This window comes from Sipha flava, unplaced genomic scaffold (assembly GCF_003268045.1).
Source record: "Sipha flava isolate LNK unplaced genomic scaffold, YSA_version1 65_pilon_pilon, whole genome shotgun sequence".
Lineage (NCBI taxonomy): Eukaryota > Metazoa > Arthropoda > Insecta > Hemiptera > Aphididae > Sipha > Sipha flava.
Genome location: NW_020273605.1, coordinates 1,166,869 through 1,184,987, shown reverse-complemented (window position 1 = coordinate 1,184,987; position 18,119 = coordinate 1,166,869). Strand labels below are relative to the sequence as shown.

Genomic DNA, 18,119 nt, shown 5'->3' with positions numbered 1-18,119 from the left:
TTTATATATATTTTTAATACAGATAACTAATGTTGTGTAATGCTTAATTTTGTTAAAAATTTAATTTTTGGGCGCCGCAAAGTCGTCCGGGTACGCTGCCGACAAGCGCGCCCACATGCTATTGCTGATCAGCGACGACTTAGACGAGCTGCGCTCCAAGCGCACCACCACCGCGTTGTCCAACTTCTAGAGTCCCGGCACCATGTAGATGACGATGCTCCGATAGTGCACGCATGTCACGCACATCGGGTTCTTGTTCAACGTTAGCGTCCGCAGATTGAACACTTCCACGATGTCCTCGATTTTGTTCGCATGCAGGTACAGCATCGATATATTCGGGAACAACAGGAACTCCTGCAACAGCATTTTCATTTCGAACATCAGTTGACATCCTCAATTTATGCAGACGCATAACGCATAATATATGTAACGTGCACCTTCAAGAGACTTCAATCCCCTGTAAAAAAAATCCAATGGTTTAGCACATTAAAAATATTGATAGGCTGTGTCGCACTCCTGCTGCTCTTGTAACATTCGAAAAATTTCCGGTAGGTACCTATAAGCCGGTGGGTTAAAAAGCGTTTCTTTGGAATAGTGTTATTCAGTCATTATACGACATTATTAAATTTATCATGTACAGGCAATCGACGTTGTATGAGTTTATTTTGTTGAATTTTATTTTAATAAACGTAACCAATCAAACACTCTATAACCGCTATGGTTACGTTTGTTTTTCTAGATTAACGAGGACTATTTTTATTCTTCTTCTTCTTGTTGTAGGTTACGGCCTTCAAAACCATCCCTGCAAACAAATTTGCCGCTATCTTTCCCTATCCTCTGCAGCTTAACTCCACTGTGTATTTGGTTCTACTGCTTTAACATCCTTTTTGATACGATCCACCCATCGTAAACGCGGTCTTCCTAACGGTCTTTTCCCAGTCGGATTTTCTTTAATAATAGCCTTAATGAAAGAGCCCTCTTTCCTCCAGACATGTCCAGCCCATATTAATCTTCTCCTATTTATTTCAGATATAATAAAAATTTTATGCTATGGATAAATTAAAAGTAATATTTTGCTATGTAAAAAATCTGTTAAAATGTCTCAAATTAGTGTCCGTCACAACTAACTATTAGTAAATCCCAGTACTACTACTTAATTACATTCCCAAATTATCTACATATTTATAATAATTAAACTTTTTACCTTAATATTTGTACTTCAATATATTTTTTAGCTCCTACTAGATAACTTTATTATTGATTCTATTAATTCCCAATAGTTCAACTGCTTTAATCACATTTGTTCGGTTGTCTGTAGTTGCACCAGAAATGTTTGATATTTGAATACCCCAATCAACTAGAGTTGATTCAATAATATCACGTAAATTAAAAGATGTATGGTCTACATCTAAGCTGGTGCATGTTAAATAATTTGTTTGCAAAATCCAGTCATTATCAATATAGTGCACTGTTAGGGACGCCCGGATGGAGGGCCATAGCCTCTCCCCTGAGATTTTCGTGTCACTTGCAAAATTGGAAGTTTTTTTACATAAAGGGTATTCTTGGGTATTCAGAGACTATTCGAAAATCCTTGTACCTAACAAGTATCTAAAATTTTTGTAATCAACAAATTTATGATTCAATTAATTTATTTGCTTCAAACAAAAGGAGATTGTCATTACTTTTTGAATAAAATAATAAAATATGATGTGAATTCAATCAAATAAAGTTGTTTTTTGTTTAAACTTTATTATATTTTTTCTTATAAATATTAAAACTAATAGTGTAATTTTATATAAACTTAAATGAGTTTTGATTTTTAAAAATTATTGATGATAGTATTACAAAATATGAGTAGATGAAATATGTAGCAGTAAATCTTCCTATAAGTATTTAGGTACTTACAATTTTTTTGCCCCCTTTGAGCTACATTTCTGCGGGGGTCCCTGTGCACTGTTATTCCTATAGGTACATTGATGTTGTGCATTCGAAGTCTAACAATCAAAATTTGATTACATAACATTTAATGTTAGAGCCAAAAATTGAACTGAACTGTTTTGGCATTTCTGAATTATAATAAGGTAAATATTAACTCCGCTTTTAGTGTAAATAATTTAAATTTATTATAATTTTAACTTGTTTGAGATTATTAGTAACACAAAAATATAAGATATTCATGCCGAGTATTAGGTTTTCAATTTGCATACGTTTATGATGACTTGATGTTTAGAATGTTATATGCCTGATGGCTGATGAAGTTGAACTGTTTTTAATTGTCAAATAACAAAACCACAACGACCGTCGACAATAGGTATTCACAATTTGGTCAAGAATAACTCATAAGTTACAATGGTTTAAACATGATGACAAAATTATCAATAAATCGGGTTTCTTGTTAGTTGTTGTACTAAGTTCTATACCCCGGCAGTCTGGGCTGTATAGTGTATAACCCATAAGGGCCAGAATTCTCAATACTAAACATTTTATAAATAGAAAAGTTTCCTCGTTGATAAATTTTACACGGTATACCGTTTAGACGGTTTTTTACGGTACACCGTTTACCAAAACAATTTGAAAAGACCGGTATACCGTCAGCCCTAGTTGTAATGAATATTATTATACCTATATTTTATTTTTTTTTTCTAACATTCAATTAGTACCTATCTGATTTTACTTCGTCGATTACAGTTGTCGCGTCATTGTCATGTTATAGTGAATAATACCTATTATATTTAAATTTTATTATTTTTTTCGTAATATTTTCGAAATTACGAAAATTAAAACGTTGGCTAGTGATCGTCTGTACCTCCTAATCACTTCGGTAGAAGTGAAGCAGTGGTGTATTTGAGGGGGGGAGGGGGGCAATCGTCCCTCCCACGAGAATTTTTAGACCAAGACAATTTTTATATAAGCAATGGGTATTTTATTAAGAAACAAAAATTATGATTTATTTTAGTGTTACTACATTTAAAAACGTTTCAAATTTTACACTAATTTAAATAACGCAAAACGCTAAATTTTTCATTATGGTTTAATTGTCAATAACGGTAAACGGAAAATTTTTTAAACTATTAAACGCTTAAATTATTTATAGCGTGAAACATTTAATTGCTTATAACGTTTATATGTCCCATAACGATAAATAATATATATTATTTTGATTGAAGATCCAGTACATACTTAATGAAAAATTAGATAAAACACAAGTGAAAATTTCAAAATACAGATAGGTGTTAAAAAAGAACTACACAAAAGACCATTCTAAGTGGATCCGACATAAGATTAAAAAAAAAAAAACACAAATATTAAAGGTTCACCTGATATAAATATTACCAAAAATTGTACTTGTAAATTTTGAGCCTGAATTAAAGAAAAAATTTGAGTTCCTCCCCCTAGATGTAAGTCTAAATACGCCCCTGAGGCGGAAAGAAGTTTTTCCAAATACAAATATTTATAAACAGATAATCTTCGTTTATTTACTGTTGATAACATCAAATACGCCCTAATGATTTTGATTTTTGAGTAATTTGTAAGTTTTGATAAATTTATAAAACAAATGTTTGTCATTTTTTATTTCATATTTTAAGGACATTTGTTGTTATTTTTATGTCATTTTTTGAATAATTTGTAAGTTTTTATAAATTTATGTAGAATATTATAGTAAAATAAAGTAAAATATTTTTATTAATGTAAAGCAAATATTTGTAATTTTATTGGTAATTTTTTAATGGTTTTAAGGTCATCAACTTCCTAGTCCTAAAAATATGTAACTTAGTAGACTGTCATTGTATGTTGTACAATTGTACATTTTTTAATCAAATTTATCATTAAAGAAGTAATCATTGTATTTATAGGATTTAAATTTTGAGTTGAATATTATTTGTAAACTATAACTTATTATTTATACCTGACAGTTAAATATTTAGTAGAAATAAGTTGCGCCAATATGTTTAATTGTAAAAATGTAAATTATATTTTTTGGAGTTTTCATCGGTTGAGAGCCTTGGGCTCATGCCCCATATGAACTTGGGGTAAATGCAGTCTTTACATGTTACTATACTTGTACTGACATGTATTAAAAACTGATTTGAATATTTTCATATTTATATATATATAATAATGGGATGGTAACACTGGGGTTGGTCAGGCCAATTCAAGGCGGTGTGATGACCTGTCTGGAGAAGGCAGTGATGTTGTAACGCCTGATGAGTCATTGTGAAGAGTGTTATAGTTGTTACATACTTTGTTTGTTTTTAAGTGTTTTGTAATTTGTTGTTGCATTGTAATATTTTGAGCCTAAGATTAACATTCGTCTAACGTTATTCCTACTGATTCCATACATATATATATTATTTATCGAATAATTATATAAACAATATTCAAACCGTAAACATTGGTAAAGTATTGGTAATAATTACAACATAAGTACAAACATAAATAAAATTGTTATATACATTTTTCAATATTTTATAACAATAATCAAAGTGAAAAACTCTAATAGAATTGCAATACATTTTTTATTACGAAAGTATTAAAAATTAATTTAAATAAAATGTGCATAAAATGTAGTATTAAATAGGGTTAAAGTTGGAAATTTATATTTTTATCATTCAAAATTGAAGTAAAAATATATTTAATATTTATTAACTATAAATTATGAACCAATAAGCTTTTATAATTAATTATATAAATTATTATTTTATTGTAAAGTAATATTTTTAATGTAAATTATTTCTAAATAAGTTCATTCATCTCATCTAAAAATTAATAATTCAATATGTAATAATAAATAAAGCATTTATAAAAAACTAAAAATAAAAATTTTACACATAAAAATTAATGTTGGTTAAGTAAAATTTACAATAAATGAGATATTCTATAGAAAAAATCGTTCATTAATTAATATTTATAGTACAATAGTAAATTTTATCACAACATTTCTTTATGACCAAAATAAAATTAGATGGTTTACAATAATAAATTGACTAAAACAATATTTCATAATTATAACTTTATATTATTACAGTACATAATATTTAACAATCTAGAAATCATAAACAATCAGGAGAAACATACTTTTAGATGTTATGATATGGATACACAATAAATACAAAAAGTTAATTACAATTGAGAACAAGTGATCCACAGAAAAAGACAGCAACAAAATATATAATAGCCTGAAAAAAAAAATGATTTTTAATTTTAGATTGAATTTTAATAAGAAAAACTATAATATACAAATATACAAATAATACAATTTATTTAAAAAAAATTTAATGGTTTTTATTATTTATTTATTTTCGAAATTTATATGTTACGGGTAAAGTTCAAAAATGAATATTTTATACATTACCCAGGTAAAGTACATTTAATATTATTTTATAAATAAATATAAGTATATAGATAAATAGTAATTTAATGTAATGTTAAAATATAACTTCTATCTAGAAGTTAATGGTTATTAAATAATATAAGTATTAAAATTTAAATAATTTAAAGGTATATAACTATTGTTCATTCTAATATATTAAAATTCCATTAACTATTTTTTTTTTGTATAGAATAGGTTTTGTATGCATATTTTATACACAAAAATAACTTTTAAGTTTTAAGAGCATAATATTATCTAATTTTACTGATCATCTTAAATTATTCCAGGATTGTATCATAACATAGAAATAAAAATATATGATAAATTTAATGTTGAACCTGAAATTAAAAAATTTTACAGATTTTTTTTACGATTAAATATAAATCAACTCTAATTCGAAAAGCATTAACTAAATTATTGTAACTTATAAAATATTAATTTTTTAAATTATATCCGTGAATCTCCAAAAATTTTGATTAATATTATTTTAATTTAAATAAATAATTTTCAAATTGAAATAATATCAAGTTTTTAATTAAATGTGACTTCAAATTATAATATTATAATTTACTCATTAAATTATTCATGAGCTGTCGAAATTTAAATAAAAAAATGTATTATATTATAAGTTATCTGGAGTGTCAGTGTTTTTTTTCAATAGTAATTTTATAATAAGCTTATAAGGTTTTTGAAACACCAACCCTAATTCCTTCCAATATGTCTATAAATTTTATTTTTTAAAGCGCTATAAAATGTTAAGTAATAGAAAAACAAAACACTTTAAATTAAATTAATGTTCAAAAGTAATTTTGATAAAAAATTGTATTATTTCAATGTCACTTAAATAATATTTAATAAATATATGTATTTTACTTACAATTCCTATAAGTACAAATAAAACATAAATTTTTACATTTTTCCAGAATAACGAACGTTGAAGTGTACGACTCTGTACTCTGAAATTCATGGATTGTGAACACAAATTTTCAGTTTTATTAACCAACAATTCAAGTTTTTCTCCTCGAAGAGCTACGTTGTCTGTAAATAATTACCATTAAATATTATTTTTATTTATTAATTTGTTAGGTAATTAATTTCTTTCTTTACCAATATTTCGAACCATTATGTCTTTTAGTTCATCGAGTTGTCCATGTACTTTCGATAATGTATCAAATTCGTTAAGATTAGAAAATCGTTTCTGAAAAAATTGATACTATTATTATTACAAAATGTTGACATTTTAAATTGGATTAAAATGACAATACCATTTCAGAAGCAAGTATTGGAGCAAACTCAGAGTTCATAGAATATGCAATAGCATTCTGTGCTCGAACACTATATGTAGCTTGGAATCTACGTTTTATTTCATTAAGAAAGAAAAATGCTTTGGATCTTTGGAATTCCTATAAATAAAAATAAAAAAATAGTTAAATTCAATTTACTATAATAATGTTAAAAACGAAATCAATACTTACATCGTCTGTGATACACATATAAATTATTTGATCTTCACAAATGTAATGATACAAATAACGATCGTGTAATAAACTTTGTTTTTTATTTTCTGGTCCAATTTGAGTTAAAACACACTCCAAAATTTCACCAAAATTACCTTGGTAGTTTGCATGCTTAGCAAGCACTACCATACCCCTGGTAACTACGCTGTAGAAGAGAGGCATTGTTTATTGTATGTCTTATAAATTACCTAAAAGTAAATAAAAATGATTTAATTACCAATCACTATAATTGATAAAAAATAATTAGTGAGTCTTTATTAGTAGTAAATAGATATAACTGTAGACTGAATCTGCTGATTTAGCAAAGAGACATTAAGAGGAACTTGTTTTTAAAACAATGAGGTCAAGAATAATGATATATTGATATATTTGGATGGAAAATAAGTATATTGTTTTTACCAGATGGAACTTTTCAATTTTCACACCACAAGATTAAATCTAATAATAAATGCAATTTGATTCACAATTATATAAGAAAATAATTTATTTTTTAATTATTAAAAAGTAAAATAGATAGTTAAATTAAGTTTAACATTTTGGTGAGACGTTTAAATTTAAACTTATTAAACTATATCAGCTTTCAAGCAATATATTTGATTTAAAATTTTTGAAAAATCATAATATTTTAGAATCCTGTAATTTAAATTTTACTGTTTGTGGTTAAATTAAACTACTGGTGATATCTATAAGAACAATTAAAATTAAAACACTGACAAAAAGAAAAAAAATTAACTTCTCTGAGCATTTTCCATTATAGAATAAAATTAACTTGATAAATTATAATTTTGATAGAAGTACATTAATAAGTTATTAAAAACAAAATTTATAGTTATTTATAATAACTTAACTATAATTTTTCAATAATTTCATATCTATTGATTCACCATTTTTTATTACTCCAAAACACAAATATTTAATTAAATTTTTTATCTTAAGACCAAATACAGTTATGAAAAAATGTATGACTATTAACTATTACATAATTTATACTGATAACACTATTATATAATGAATATATAGGTATAATTATAAAAGATTTAATGAATGTTTCAAATAATATAATCCAGAAGACTGGTGGTTTTATCAGTATATTGATATCGGGTAAATATAAGTATTAAAAATTTTAGATTTTTAAAAAAACAATTATTTAATATATAAATATTGTTAATTTCTGAAATTTGGTTTTACAACTTATTGCATTTTGGAATTTTTTTTGATTTTATTAAAATTTAGTTACTGAACATAACAAGAAAAAATAAATAGTACTTCAGTTTAATAACTAATTGAAACCCACCTTCTTAATGGTAGGTTAAATTAAATTTGTGTGATAATTAATTAATTTGAGATTTTTATTAAAAATTAATTTATATAATTATAATCATATTTGCTTATTTAATTTATATTTACTTTTTTTTTTTTTTTTTACACATAATTCAATATCTAAATAATAATTAATAGTTATCATATTTTTGGTAAGTAATAAACAATAATTGAACTGTAGTATGTCCAAAGGTTTACATTTTAATTTACAATCACTTTTTTTAATGTTCAATATGTCAAAAGCTCGTTTAAATTATTGGTTATGTTTTAAATAATAATACAGTGGAAAGTAAACCATAAAATAAATGGAGGATGTATACTTTTTATTATATTAAGTTTAAATATAAAGTTTTAATATAAAATTGTGTTTACAAAAGTTGTTTGAAAATGTAATACAATTAAAAGGATATTAATTACGATTTGGAAATAATTTAAGTAGTCAATTTTATCAAAAAATTGATAAATTACATTTAAAAATACTTGAACATTAATTTTATTTAAAAGAAAGATTGAATTAACAAATACCCATAGATACAATTTGAATTAATAGTTTATGTTTTGAATCATGCTTTAATTTATCAGATTATCTTGGATTACATTGTCATAAAATTAATTTTATTTAGATATCACATAGAATGAATATAAAAAATATTTGATAAAGAAATTTATTAATTACTTTCTAACAAAGATTAATAAACACATATGCACACCTGAGTCAAATGAAACACTAACAAAAAATATTTGAAATGTTTAATATTTAACGAGTTATTAATTATTATTGAAGAGGATTTGATTGATTTAGAAATCAATCTCTACACAAAGATAAAAAAAAAAACAACTTGAGAAATACTCAAATGTTCTCTTATTCCTATTCAAAGGAAAAAACTTAAGTGGACAGTAAACATTGGTTTTTTTTACGTATTTTTTACAATCGTTTTTTTTTATATTAGCCTTGATCGATAAATTGTGAAATCAATGGGCAATTCTGTTATTCCCACTCACCTTTAGCGATAAGCCGAAACAAAAGGAATACAAAAATATATTATTACACCATATTTATAATACAGAGTGCAATACTCACTCGTATACGAAATTTTCGTTAAATGTTAATTTTCCAATGTTTAATTCTCCAATCAACGTACATTTTACATACGCGTCCGTGATGTTAAAAAGCAGTCGATTATGTTTTGAGGCTTCTTCGAACCAATCGCGATCCGTGAGGACGGGAAGCCTGATGAAGGTGAACGAGGCGAAAAATGATATTACGGGCGTCGTGCGATGCAACCGTCCGTGGAGACGACTACCTCTATACGAAATATAATCACATACTATGTACGACGTCGTGTATAGTATTCGATACAATACATGTTATTATTATTATTGTTGTTATTCCGATGTCAGTACAGGTCTCGTACGCTATCGTTGTTTTATCAACGCTACGGTTAGGTACGGCGACGGGGTGGGCACGGGGAAAGAAAAGCTTGCGCGACGTAGCTCGTCAATCGGCCGCACGTCGACGGCGGACGAATCGAACAGTAATAATGAATTATCAATTATTTTGCCGAATGGGCGTGCTGCGGTTGTCGTCGTCGCCAACAACATAGTAAACGCAGCGATATTTTGCGATTGCGGTGATAGTAGCTGGTGCCCGTATCTCCGTCTGTCCAACGCAGTGTCTGCGGGACGACGACGACGATGGACGGTACGAGTAGTCGGTCGTGTTTTGGCACTGCTGCCGTAGGCTTTTTGCGAAAAACGTGCAACCGAACACGATTACAATATCGTTATTATTATTGTCGTAGAGACATTTGTCGACCAGTTGTACCATTGCGCCGATAGCGTTATGATTTTTTGTCGCTCGCTGAATGTTCCATCGTTTTCCCTTCGTTTCGCCCGTATCGACGACGAGAGAGCGCATTTCTCTGTTCTTCACGACATTTCGTGCGGGGGGGAAATAATTGCTCCCGTGTGACGGGACGGGCGACCCGATGTTTTCGACGCGAAATCCGCGCTCGACCGTCGCCCCGGACAAACGTCGCATAACGATTATTGCCGATAACACGCGGCATTGCAGGTGATAACGGGACGCGGACCGTGTGCGGTTGTTTTGTTTGGGAGTTCTCGCTACCCGAATGGCAAATGAATAGAATATATTAATGCAAAATAACAAAGAAAATGTTAACAATCGATTCGTAAACGCGTCGATCCTCGCGTCCGTATCTGCACTTTGTTTGTTTGATTTTGATTGTTTTTACTTCTTTCCGTAAACGCGTCTTACTCGTATCCGTGCAGCTCGTCTCGGTCATGTTCCTGCGTTCGTGCGCTTTCGTCGATCATTAATAAATTAATGATGCGCCGATACTCCATCGACGTCTCGCACTTGGGCTGTGGTTAACGTGATACTCCTCCCTCGTCGTGGCACTGTAAATACGCAATCATGTTCTCTTGGGTGCGCAACCGGAGACAATTGACCAGACTCGGTTAGTATTTCAACAATAGTTTTCTCGTCGGTTAAATTAAACATGTTTTACGTACTCAACTCAATGGTACTTATCATACACAGCTATTATACTATGTTGGCACAATGTTATCCATATTTCAGTAACATTGTAACAAATCCCCACATTTCTTGATAGTGTTGGTACTTCACGCTCAAGTTGTTTGATTTTAATAATTAGGGCGTTTTCACTTTCACGTGATTTAGAAAGCTATTATAAGTGTTCTATTTTATATCTGAATTTGTGTGCTCAATATATATTTGTGTTGTTAAAAACACTATATACATTTTTCATACTGTTAAATTATAACAATTTTAGAAATTATAATAACTTGACTATACTTATTATGCTAAGGTGTGTCATCTAGATTACTTTATTTTTTGTTTTTTTTATTGATTTCTAGTTATAAATGACCACAATTTTATTGGTTTTAAGCACTGTTGATTTCAGTCTTACAGCCCTTAGAGCTATAAATTAACTAGTTTATCATGTAGAAAGAAATAATTAAAACCTTTCTGTATTGGTTTATTATTCTGCATGTACTTACACTTTATTCGATAATAGTATTATTTTTGTTCCCAATTTTAAGAATAATAACTATTGATCTACCATTAAGTCAAGTTATATTGGTATGTAAGTACATTTTAAATCCGTGTTCTATCTAAACATACTAAAGTATTGTACTAGAATACTTATACTATTATATATTCTTAATAATAGACATAAAAGTAAGTGTTTATATATTATGCTGTAATAATAGTTCATGTAAATGTATTTTTAAAGTATGATCTTTTTATAATTATTGTTTAGACCTTAAATTATTAATTTTTAATGAGAAAATATGTAAGATTTCCATTTAATTTTTATTATCTTACACTTATAACTTTTTTTAGCTTTGTTTCTCATATCCTACAACAATTTTTTATCAATTAATGTTTAATAATAATAAAATAATAATGAATGAGTTATTAATACTCGTAAACGATTATATATAAATAAATAGTTTACACTTGTATATAGAAATAAATAATGAGTTATGATTTTATTGACTTTATATATACTGACTTCATATATACCCGATGATGAATTTTTAATTTGAAACAAGTCGTAAATTACAAATAATACTCTAGGCTTGACATTTATTTATTATTTATATATATATATATATATATATATATATTAATTTATGAGTATTTACAATTTTATAATGCTTTCTCTATTAAATTAATTTCAATATTAATAATGTAATATAGTTATTTAATTTTTAGTATTATAAATTTATTTTTATATGTATTGAGTTTAATTTATATGCACATAATATAGATATAATTTACATTTTAGAATTTGAAAAATGCAATGGGTGCACTGATTTTATAAGAATATTATTTTTATTATTATTATTATTATTATTATTATTATTATTATTTTTTTTTTTAAGTACTTTTTTTTAAACAATTTGGTTAATTTACTTGATTTCCTCATCCTACATTTTAAAAATGTTTATAGAACAAATTACAATTTTAACGTTTGATTTATATGTATCTAGATTGTTATGAAAAATGTTGCTTTACTTTACACATTTAAAAACATAGTTGTGTTTTCATAATTCTGTGTGTCATATTAAGAAGACTAATACAAAATTATACCATAATATTTTTTCAATTTTCTTACTTTATGTGTTAAATTAGGTATCAAGCATAATTAATTATTATTGATTTATTATTTAAAATTAAACTTAATAAAATTTATAATTTATGTTATTAAAACCTGAATTATTAATACAAACAAATATGCCTGTATCTCCATAACTTAAAGTTAAATTAATAACTTCAATTAATATAATATAAACCTAATTTTGGTCTGAGATTGTTCTGAAGCGTTGAATTTGTTTCAAATGTTTTCTAATAAAATAAGCCATACCTACTTGATGTAATTTATTTTTACTGAATTCATCATAAAAATGTGTTTTTACATCAATACATTTTTTCTTGTATATTAATATAATTTTATATTTTGTCAACTTATCAACAAAATCTTATCATAATTTTGTGACAATACCGTGTTTCCTAAATTATGAATACAAAATAATATTAGTCATTAAATCTAATTTTTGGTTGTAATGGGTTATGTATCATGTTTTATAATTTTTTTTTCATTTGTCATATATCGTGTTAGAGATACTGACAGCAAACAGTATATTTGCAGGACTACTAGCTAAACAAGTGTTCTGTATGTTTATTATTTGTTTGTTATGTTAGCAGTAACTAAGTATTGTGTGTATATATACAATTTTGAATTGACCATGTCATTGTTTAAACCATTCCGAGAGTATAAGCATTCAGAAGTAGAAAAGTGAACAAATATGTACAATAATTTCTTGACGATAATTTTCAAAGTGATGGTGAGATTTTCTACTATTCTCGATGTGAAAAATCTGTTTCAATTGAACAACGTATTTAGTAAAACAAAATATAAGGGCCACCAAATTCCAAAATAGTAAAATAAGAAAACAAAAATTTAAACAACAGTTTTTTGTTTAGGCCACTTCTTTAGGTCTATAAAGTTGTCATTTAATCTTTGCCATGCTTTTATACATGAAGATATTCCAGTTTTTAAGTTGAACAATAAATCTTTAAATTATTTTTCATCAAGGTATTACTAAATATAGACCAAACTGTAGAGCAACTTACTTTCAAAATTTGAGTATGTATGTATTTACCTATGTATATGGTATATAATGGTATCTAATAACAAATCAAGATCTAGAGTAAGGTTTAATTGTATAAATTGTATTTTGTATTTGAATTTTTTTACACATATATATATATATTTATTAAATTATTATACTATATTTATTATATATGATATTATATATTTTGTTTTTCTTTATATATTTAAATGCGAGCCCTAGTGATAAATAATTATATCTGTGTAAATTAAGTAAATTTTGGATTTACTAAGTAATTTATTGGTATAAATAAAATAAAATTAGAAATTGCATAAAATGTTATTTTTAACTTATAATATAGGTAGTTTAAAAGTACTATAAATGGTTTATAATTATTTTTATGTATAATATTATAGATGAACTTGGTAAAAGTTATATTGAAATCATTTGATAAGGCATATAATATTAAGTTTCAATTGTTTTACATAATATTAAATACATACTTTTAAAATATATGAAATACCTTATACTCATTATATTAAATTAAATTATTATCAATATCTAATTACTATCAAGTTACAATTTTTTTTTATTTTCATTTGCATCTTAGTTTCATTGAATTAAACTAATAATTTAATTATTATTGAACAATTATTGTTTTAATATTTGCTTTATATTAGTCTTTCATTACTTATCCTTTTTTTTAAAGATATCCTAATTTTTTACATTCTTATAGTATGTGTCTTGAATTTAAAGTTGTTTTATATGATTAATATGTGGTTATGTGATTTGTGTTGTAAAAAATGTTTACTAAAAATTATAAAATATTAGGAAATAATAATATTTATTAATTGGTATTTAAACATTGCTAAATATAATTAACAATTATTAAAAATTATAAATTATTAGTTGATTATAAAGTTATGATTATATTTATGTTAAAAAAATCATTTGAATATTAGCTATTATGTCTCAAAATTACTGTATACAATGAGTTTAAATTTTTCGTTTTTTACTCCGACCTTCTGACTTTACAAATTAATATCAAGATTGTTGGAATTATCATGTAATATTTTACTTGGTGAGTAATTAAAATTGTATACTTGTTATAAATTATAATGCTAATTTTAAAGTAAGCCATGAATAAAAATAATTGTTAATTTTTTTTCAACTTTGAATTATATTTTAAAAAATTTCAAATTATATGTAATTGTCAATATTTAATAACTAAGATTTCTTGAAGTATAAATTCTTAGTAAGTAAGTAAAAAAGTAAGAAAGAATATTATGAGTGCGAATATTCTCCTTTACTATGATATTTTTAAGTACCTTTATTTTGCTAAAATATTATAACACAATAATTACAATGGTTTAATTTATTACTGTTAAATGCGCACTAATAAACATTATTATATGCATTTTTTTTGATTTAAGTAAAATAGGTAATTAGTATTGAAAGAATTAGATGGATTATATTGGATGTTAGGATATAATTTGTCATATTATATAAACATGAGATCATTATAAATAATTAAATAGGGTATTTATGAAAAAAATGTATAAGTTTTAAATTAAGTTTACCAAGTACCTAATTGAAAATAATACATTTTTATGAAGCAAGTATTTATTTATTAACATATCAAACAATATTCTGTTCATTTAGAATAACTTAATGTTAATACATGTAAGTACATACTTAATCAATTAAAAATGTATGATAATTTTTTTATGTTAATTCATGATTTTATTTGAAATTTTTTTATACATTTATTTATGTTCTTATTTTTCTCTAAATATTATAGTTTGTCAATTAATTTTAAAAACTATACAAGTAACATAAATTAAAAAATTTAAACATATAATACAGAATGGTTAGAATATCTAATAAATTTAATCTAAAATTTAGAAGTTTATGTTTAATATTTAAAATTAATATATTTGTATTTGCAATTATAATATTCTTTGTATTATTTATATTTGGAAATAGCCTTCAGTTTTTGAGTTTATAGTTCAAATAAATAAATTAATTAATTGAATAGTAAATGAGAACACATAGTTTCTAAATTATACTTTGTTTTAATAATTTTTGGAAATATGAGGCTCTTTTCGGTTATTGAATTATTTAGTATTGTAAATTGTGTTTTCAGATTACTTTATATTATGAGATAATTAATCCATATAAATTATATTAAATCATTTTTAATCATATATTTTTTGTTTTAAATGAATTTCATATAAAGTAAATTTTTATAAATTCTTTAATAGTTGGTTTTCCAATATTTAATATTTTTATTTTTTATGATTTTATAATACACAGTTATTTATATTTTCTTTATTATTAAAAAATCTAGTTTTCTTGAGTCCATTTTGGCTGTATTTTCATCTATGAATATAGATATTATTATTAATAATATTAATAATTGCAGAGCAACTGTTCACTTTCATTGATTTTATTATAGTTTTTAATAATTATAATTTGATAATAATCTAAGAAGTTCAATTATCATAATTAATTTATCCATGCAATTTTAAATGTGTAATTTTCAATAAATAAATACTGGGTATAATGATTTTTAGTTATTTATATATTTTCTAAGATTTTGAATTATGAATTTTATTTGAAATTGATATTTTATTTATCTTGTGATTATGTTATACATTTAAAAATTAATTTTATTTAAAATATTGCATAATATCCTAAAAAGATTTATGTCTTTTAAGTAATTAAACACTTAATATGATTGATAAAATTTAAAATATTTTTAGTTAGCTTTATAGGAAATATAAATACAAATAAAAAATACTTTATTTATAATCAATCATTACAAATCAATATTTTTAAACTTAATTTTTGAAAAATATTTACTTAAAAAGTAAAAGACATCTGTTGTCTATAAGAAATGGGAATAGTGTCTTGTGGAGAATGTTATCTAGAAAAAAAATTAATAATATGTGATTGATTCAAATAATAAAAAAGTATCATTTTGTTTCTTAATTTAAATTATATATAAATTTTAATTTAATTTTTCTGAAAAGAAAGTGATTCAATAAATGGCAATAAGTCATTCAATTTAACATAAATTGTTATACTTATTTTTTGTTCATTAATTTATTGAATTTTATTGTTTACTGTTTAAAATTACTGAGCCATTATGGTTTATTTTGTAAAAAAAAAATGTATTACTTTAAAATTAGGTTTAAATACTATTTTAATTTAACAATGACTGCCCGAATAATTTTAGAAAGCAAATTTGTATTTTGACCTTGTAACTTGAATCTTATTATCTATTCCATTTTATTTTTATTAACGTTGTGCATTTTTAAGCATTTTGATTTGGATAAATCTGTTGCAATAAAATACACATTACATATTATACAATACAAAATAATACAATGAAATATATTTTTTTAAATAAATGTACCATTTAAAAAAAACATGCTTTCCATCTTTATTATTAGCTGATTTTTGTAAGTTAATTATTGTAATTGTTATTTATTGCTTCCTTCACTTTAAACTAGTATACGGACTTGATAGTATCTAAATCTATGTTAACCAGCCACACCCATGTTAACAGATAGATATTTGAAATATTGTAACACCCCACCCAAAGTAATCAATAATTTAGACATCCTGTGGAAAAATCCAACATTCTTTGTTTGTATAACACGCTAACCTTTATTCATTACAAATAGTTTTCACTTTAGAACTTCCTGTAGTACTTTTATAAAAAGACGACCTCTTCCTTTTGATGCAAAAGAAAAAAAAAATTAAAAATACCTAATAAAAATAAGAAGTAATTAATATTCAATTTTAATTTGATTTATTTCGTCTTTCATTCATCAATTTATATATATATATATATATATATATATACATATATATATAGATATAGATATATATATAGATATTCAAATGATTTTATTAATATATCAAACGCGTCATTTCAATCTGGATTGTATTTCTCTTCACGCCGAGTAAAAGGTGTATATTGAAGGGGTGCCAACAAATGAAATTGATTAAAAGTAATAAATATATATTTGATAAAAGGTAGCCCACTGCTGTGGTATGATAAATTAACTTAAACTTTTCGATTTCGTGATTATTTGAAGTTTAATACTACTATGACAATAACGTAACCAATATTGACGTAATAGGTCCAGTTTTATACTTGATTTAACGTCGTTGGAAAAATAGTGAAATAATAAATTATGAAAAAGCAACTCAAACACAATATTTGTTGGAAAATAAGGTGCCATATTTGTAAAAAAAATTTATTTCTGAAAATATTTTTGGAATGTCATTAGTAATTTCGTATAATTTAAAATATATAGTGTAAGTGGTACTACTATATTTAACTTTCTTTAATAAATTTATAGAAAATATATGTTTTATTTATTGATTGTTGTTCGTATTTCCATATTTAAATTTTTCGAGTTTCATGAAATGTTAACACCGATTAAGTAAGAATTAATCTGATTTAAAAATTATACAAGAAAAACACAAACATTTGATCTGTAATCGTATATAATAAATTATCTCATAAGAACTATGTTATTATGTAGCTGTCTTTATAGTTATTTTTAATGATTGCAGATGGCAATTGTTAATTTATTTAATATAGAATATTTAAGTGAACAAATCATTTTATATCTTAAAATTCGGTTTAAAAGTAGTGTTAAACCTTGCGCGAAACTATAGAAAAGTCAGAATATAAATTATAAGTATAATAAAAACAGACTACTATT

The 18,119-nt window shown here is 24.8% G+C and overlaps 2 protein-coding genes and 1 pseudogene across 5 annotated transcripts in view; 1 reads left to right on the top strand and 2 right to left on the bottom strand.

Annotated features, from left to right (window-relative positions):
* Positions 1 to 27: 27 nt before the first annotated feature.
* Positions 28 to 431, bottom strand: LOC112691690 (annotated as a pseudogene).
* A 4,587-nt stretch (positions 432 to 5,018) lies between these two features.
* LOC112691689 (vesicle-associated membrane protein 7) lies at positions 5,019 to 9,751 on the bottom strand. 3 transcript variants are annotated; one of them, XM_025566046.1, is made up of 6 exons: positions 9,351 to 9,751; positions 6,847 to 7,076; positions 6,637 to 6,774; positions 6,479 to 6,569; positions 6,249 to 6,409; positions 5,019 to 5,177 (listed from the first exon to the last, which is right to left on the bottom strand). In XM_025566046.1, the coding sequence occupies exons 2-6, from the start codon at positions 7,048 to 7,050 to the stop codon at positions 5,118 to 5,120; spliced, it is 654 nt and encodes a 217-aa protein (XP_025421831.1). In that variant the 5' UTR covers positions 7,051 to 7,076; positions 9,351 to 9,751; the 3' UTR covers positions 5,019 to 5,117. The 3 variants fall into 3 exon arrangements, with proteins under 3 accessions (XP_025421831.1, XP_025421832.1, XP_025421830.1); XM_025566047.1 differs by lacking the exon at positions 9,351 to 9,751 and adding an exon at positions 8,919 to 9,036; XM_025566045.1 differs by having other exon boundaries at positions 5,021 to 5,177; positions 9,290 to 9,747.
* A 555-nt stretch (positions 9,752 to 10,306) lies between these two features.
* Positions 10,307 to 18,119, top strand: part of LOC112691686 (probable phospholipid-transporting ATPase IA) — a 28,203-nt gene continuing 20,390 nt past the window's right edge. The window contains exon 1 of one of the 2 annotated variants that reach the window (XM_025566037.1): positions 10,307 to 10,688. Coding sequence is in view for 1 of the 2 variants with exons in the window: in XM_025566040.1 (XP_025421825.1) it covers positions 10,646 to 10,688 (43 nt within the window). In the remaining variant the exon portion in view is untranslated. The remainder of the gene's footprint in view (positions 10,689 to 18,119) is intronic. The other variant, XM_025566040.1, reaches the window with a different exon arrangement.

Coding starts and splice junctions, on each gene's coding strand:
- LOC112691689 (XM_025566046.1), bottom strand. CDS start 7,050: ATGCCTCTCTTCTACAGCGTAGTTACCAGGGGTATGGTAGTGCTTGCT. Junction 6,775..6,846: donor ATATGTGTATCACAGACGAT/GTAAGTATTGAT, acceptor TTTTATTTATAG/GAATTCCAAAGATCCAAAGC. Junction 5,178..6,248: donor TATTTGTACTTATAGGAATT/GTAAGTAAAATA, acceptor TTTTTTTTTCAG/GCTATTATATATTTTGTTGC.